This window comes from Salvelinus namaycush, unplaced genomic scaffold (assembly GCF_016432855.1).
Source record: "Salvelinus namaycush isolate Seneca unplaced genomic scaffold, SaNama_1.0 Scaffold1907, whole genome shotgun sequence".
In the NCBI taxonomy this organism is placed as follows: domain Eukaryota; kingdom Metazoa; phylum Chordata; class Actinopteri; order Salmoniformes; family Salmonidae; genus Salvelinus; species Salvelinus namaycush.
In genome coordinates, this window is record NW_024058683.1 from 1 (window position 1) to 5,000 (window position 5,000).

Genomic DNA, 5,000 nt, shown 5'->3' on the forward strand with positions numbered 1-5,000 from the left:
AGCTGGGTAACACACCTCTACATTCAGATTATTACATGTTTGTGTCTTTGACCTGTCCTGTTTGTGTTACATCAGATTTCTCAAATACTTTTTCATACGGTCTCCTGAATAAGACATCTCTCTCCCCCATTCCTCTCCTCTCTCCTCTCCTCTCCTCTTCTCCCCATCCCCCTCTCCTCCCCATCCCTCTTTTCTCTCCTCTCCTCTTTTCTCTCCTCTCCTCTTCTCCCCATCCCCCCCTCCTCTCTCCTCTCCTCTCCTCTTCTCCCCATCCCCCTCTCCTCCCCATCCCTCTTTTCTCTCCCTCCTCTCCCCATCCCCATCTCCCCCATCACTCTCTCTTCTCTCCAATCCCTCTTTTCTCCCTCTCCTCTTCTCCCATCCCTCTTCCCTCTCCCTCCTCTCCTTCCCCCTCTTCTCCCCATCCCTCTTTCCTCTCCCCTCCTCTCCCCTTCCCCCTCTCCTCCCCATCCCTCTTTTCTCTCCCCTCCTCTCCCCATCCCTCCCTTCTTACCTCTATTCATCCCTCTTCTCTCCATTCCCCCTCTCTCCTCTCCCAGAGATTCCAAGGACAGAGAGTAACTTTGAGCAGCATCTGATTGTGAAGGCTTTCCTACTGAAGTTCATGAACGCCTACGCCCCCATCTTCTATGTGGCTTTCTTCAAGGGACGGTACGTTAGGGGTTAGGGGTTGGGGTTAGGGGTTAGGGTTAGGGCCTACGCCCCCATCTTCTATGTGGCTTTCATCAAGGGACGGTACGTTAGGGGTTAGGGGTTAGGGTTAGGGGTTAGGGGTTGGGTTTAGTGATAGGGTTTGGGGTTGGGGTTGGGGTTGGGGGTTAGGGTTAGGGGTTAGGGTTAGGGGTTGGGGGTTAGGGGTTATGGCCTACGCCCCCAAATTCTATGTGGCTTTCTTTAAGGGACGGTACGACACAGACAGGGTTAGGGGTTAGAGTTAGGGTTAGGGGTTAGGGGTTAGGGCCTACGCCCCCAACTTCTATGTGGCTTTCTTTAAGGGACGGTACGACACAGACAGGGTTGAGGTTTAGATTAGGGTTAGGGGTTTGGGCGTTAGGCCTACGCCCCCAAACTTCTATGTCTCTTCTTTAAGGATGTACGACACAGACAGGTGGGGGTTAGGTTAAGGGGTTTAGGGTTAGGGTTAGGGGTTAGGGGTTAGGGCCTACGCCCCGCCCCCATCTTCTATGGCTTTCTTTAAGGGACGGTACGACACAGACAGGGTTAGGGTTAGGGTTAGGGGTTAGGGCCTACGCCCCCATCTTCTATGAGGTTTTCTTTAAGGGATGGTACGACACAGACAGGGTTAGGGGTTAGGGGTTAGGGGTTATGGCCTACGCCCCGCCCCCATCTTCTATGTGGCTTTCTTTAAGGGACGGTACGTTAGGGGTTAGGGGTTAGGGCCTACGCCCCCAACTTCTATGTCGCTTTCTTTAAGGGATGGTACGACACAGACAGGGTTAGGGGTTAGGGTTAGGGGTTAGGGCCTACGCCCCCAACTTCTATGTCGCTTTCTTTAAGGGATGGTACGACACAGACAGGGTTAGGGGTTAGGGTTAGGGGTTGGGAGTTAGTGGTTGGGGTTATGGGTATGCGACGCCACATATCAGAGCTTCTATGGGGCTTTCTTAAGGGACTACGTTAGGGGGTTAGGGGTTGGGGTTGGCGTTAGGGCCTACGCCCCAACTTCTAATTCGCCTTTCTTTAAGGATGGTACACCAGACAGGGTTAAGGGGTTAGGGGTTAGGTTGGGGTTAGGGTTGTGGTTGGGGATAGGTGATTAGATAGTTAGGGGTTAGGGCCTACGCCCCCATCTTCTATGTGGCTTTCTTTAAGGGACGGTACGTTAGGGGTTAGGGGTTGGGGTTAGGGTTTAGGGGTTGGGGTTAGGGGTTAGAGTTAGGGGTTAGGGCCTACGCCCCCATCTTCTATGTGGCTTTCTTTAAGGGACGGTACGACACAGACAGGGTTAGGGGTTAGGGGTTAGGGTTAGGGTTAGGGGTTAGGGCCTATGCCCCCATCTTCTATGTGGCTTTCTTTAAGGGACGGTACGACACAGACAGGGTTAGGGGTTAGGGGTTAGAGTTTAGCCACTGGGTTTTAGGGGTTAGGGTTTAGGGGTTAGGTTAGGTTTTAGGGTTAGGGGTTAGGGTTAGGGTTTAGGGTTAGGAGTTTTAGGGTTAGGGGGTTTAGGGTTAGGGGTTAGGGTTAGGGTTAGGGGTTAGGGGTTTAGGGTTAGGGGTTAGGGTTAGGGGTTTAGGGTTTAGGGTTTAGGGGTTTAGGGTTAGGGGTTAGGGGTTAGGGGTTTGAGGGTTAGGGTTGGGGGTTTAGGGCGTGTTAGGGGGTTAGGGTTAGGGGTTAGGGGTGGGGGTTACATGTGTATAGATGAATGACACTGGGGTTAGGGTTGGGTTTAGGGGTTATGGTTGTTGGGTTAGGGGTTAGGGTTAGGGTTTGGGTTTATGGGAGGGATTCGGTTAGGGGTTGGGTTTGGGCAATTAGGGTTATGGTTTTTGGGGGTAGGTTTAGGGTTAGGGGTTAGGGGTTTAGGGGTTGGGTTGGGGGTAGGGTTAACATGTGGGAGAGTGAATGACACTGGTTAGGGGGTTAGGGTTATGGGTTAGGGTTAGGGGGTTAGGGGTTAGGGTTAGGGTTAGGGGTTAGGGTTGGGGGTTAACATGTGGAGAGATGAATGACACTGGGTTAGGGGTTGGGTTTAGGGGTTTAGGGTGGGGTTGTTTGGGGTTAGGGGTTAGGGTTTAACATGTGGAGAGATGAATGACACTGGGGGGTTTTAAGGTTGGGGTTGGTTTTTAGGGGTTTAGGGGTTGGGGGTTAGGTTTAATGGGGTTAGGGTTGGGGGTTAGGGTTGGGGGTTAGGGTTAGTGGTTAGTGTTGGGGGTTAGGGGTTAGGTTTACAACGTGAGATGATGAATGACACTGTGTTTTTAAGTTGGGGTTAGGTTTAGGGGTTAGGGGTTGGGTTAGGTTTAGGAGTTAGGGTTGGTGGGTTATGGTTAGGGGTTACGGGTTGGGGGTTTAGGGGTGTTGGGGTTAGGTTTAGGGGTTAGGGTTGGGATTAGGGGTTAGGGTTGGGGGTTAGGGGTTAGGGGTTAACATGTGGAGAGATGAATGACACTGGGGTTTTAAGGTTGGGGTTAGGTTTAGGGGTTAGGGTTGGGGGTTATGTTATGGGTTAGGGTGGGGGTTAGGGTAGGGTTAACACATGAGAGATGATTGCACTGGGGTTTTAAAGGTTGGGTTAGGTTTAGGGGTTGGGGTTGGGTTAGGGTTGGGGTAGGGGTTCGTTTAGGGGTTCGGGTTGGAGTTAGTGGGTTGGGTTGGGGTTAGGTTTGGGGTTTCGGGGTTAGTGGTTTTGGGTTGGGGTTGGGGTTAAGGTTTAATGTTAGGTTGGGGGTTAGGATTAGTGGTTTAGGTTTTAGGGTTGGGTTTTAGGGGTTTGGGTTGGGGTTAGGGTTATGGTTAGGGTTAGGGGTTAGTGTTACTGGTTAAGGGTTAGAGGATAGGGTGGGTCTGTGTGTGTGGAGAGCCCCTGCAGCACTGTAAACAGACAGGACTCTACTCTGAGGAGGACCGTTTGATGAGACAGAACTGTAAACAGACAGGACTCTACTCTGAGGAGGACCATTTGATGAGACAGAACTGTAAACAGACAGGACTCTACTCTGAGGAGGACCATTTGATGAGACAGAACTGTAAACAGACAGGACTCTACTCTGAGGAGGACCATTTGATGAGACAGAACTGTAAACAGACAGGACTCTACTCTGAGGAGGACCATTTGATGAGACAGAACTGTTAACAGACAGGACTCTACTCTGAGGAGGACCGTTTGATGAGACAGAACTGTAAACAGACAGGACTCTACTCTGAGGAGGACCATTTGATGAGACAGAACTGTAAACAGACAGGACTCTACTCTGAGGAGGACCATTGATGAGCAGAACTGTAACAGACGGACTCTACTCTGAGGAGGCCATTTGATGCGACAGAAACTGTAAACGACAGGAACTCTACTCTAGGAGACAATTTGATAAGACAGAACTGTAAACAGACAGGACTCTACTCTGAGGAGGACCATTTGATGAGACAGAACTGTAAACAGACAGGACTCTACTCTGAGGAGAACCATTTGATGAGACCAAACACAGACACCCTGAATAGAACAGGTCTTTGACAGCCGTTAAGTAATTATACTCACCCTGCTGCGCCTGTGTGTGTGTGTGTGTGTGTGTGTGTGTGTGTGTGCCTGTGTGTGTGTGTGCCTGTGTGTGTGTGTGCCTGTGTGTGTGTGTGCCTGTGTGTGAGTGTTTGCCTGTGTGGTTGTGTGTGTGTGTGTGCCCGTGTGTGGTGTGTGTGTGGCGCCGTGTGTGTGTGTGCTCCTGTGTGTGTGTGTGTGTGTGTGCGTGTGTGTGTGTGTTTTGTTGTGTGTGTGTTTTGTGTGTGTGTGTGTGCCTGTGTGTGTGTGTGTGTGTGTGCCTGTGTGTGCCGCGCACTGTGTGTGTGCCTGGTGTGTGCCTGTGTGTGTGTTGTGTGTGTGTGTGTGTGGTGCCTGTGTGTGTGTTGTGTGTGTGTGTGTGTGTGTGTGGTTGTGTGTGTGTGCCGCGCTCTGTTGGGTGGTGTTGTGTGGGTTTGTGTGTGTGTGTGTGTGTGCGCGCCTGTGTGTGTGTGGTGTGTGTGTGTGTGTGTGTGTTTGTGCGCGCTGTGTGTGTGTGTGTTGTGTGTGTGTATGTGTGTGTTGACAGGTTTGCCATGCAGGCCGGGAGACTACGTCTATTTTTTCTAATGAATACCGATGGAGGAGGTGAGGGGATTGGGTGGGGGGGGGGGGGGGGGGGGGGTTGTTTGTGGGGTGTGTATGGTTGTGTGGGGGTTTGTGTTTGGGGGGGTGTATCTTTGGGGGGGAGGGGTGTTTAGGGGGTGTTTGCACGCTAATGTTTGTGTTTACACCTTACTGTCTG

At 51.6% G+C, this 5,000-nt stretch overlaps 1 protein-coding gene across 1 annotated transcript in view; it reads left to right on the forward strand.

The window, feature by feature from the left end:
* Positions 1-560: 560 nt before the first annotated feature.
* The window catches only part of LOC120037832 (anoctamin-2-like), a gene marked incomplete at its 5' end in the record, with an annotated part of 43,488 nt that continues 39,048 nt past the window's right edge, over positions 561-5,000 (forward strand). The window contains 2 exon segments of the mRNA XM_038983801.1: positions 561-683; positions 4,785-4,843. Of these exon segments, the coding sequence (XP_038839729.1) occupies positions 561-683; positions 4,785-4,843 (182 nt within the window).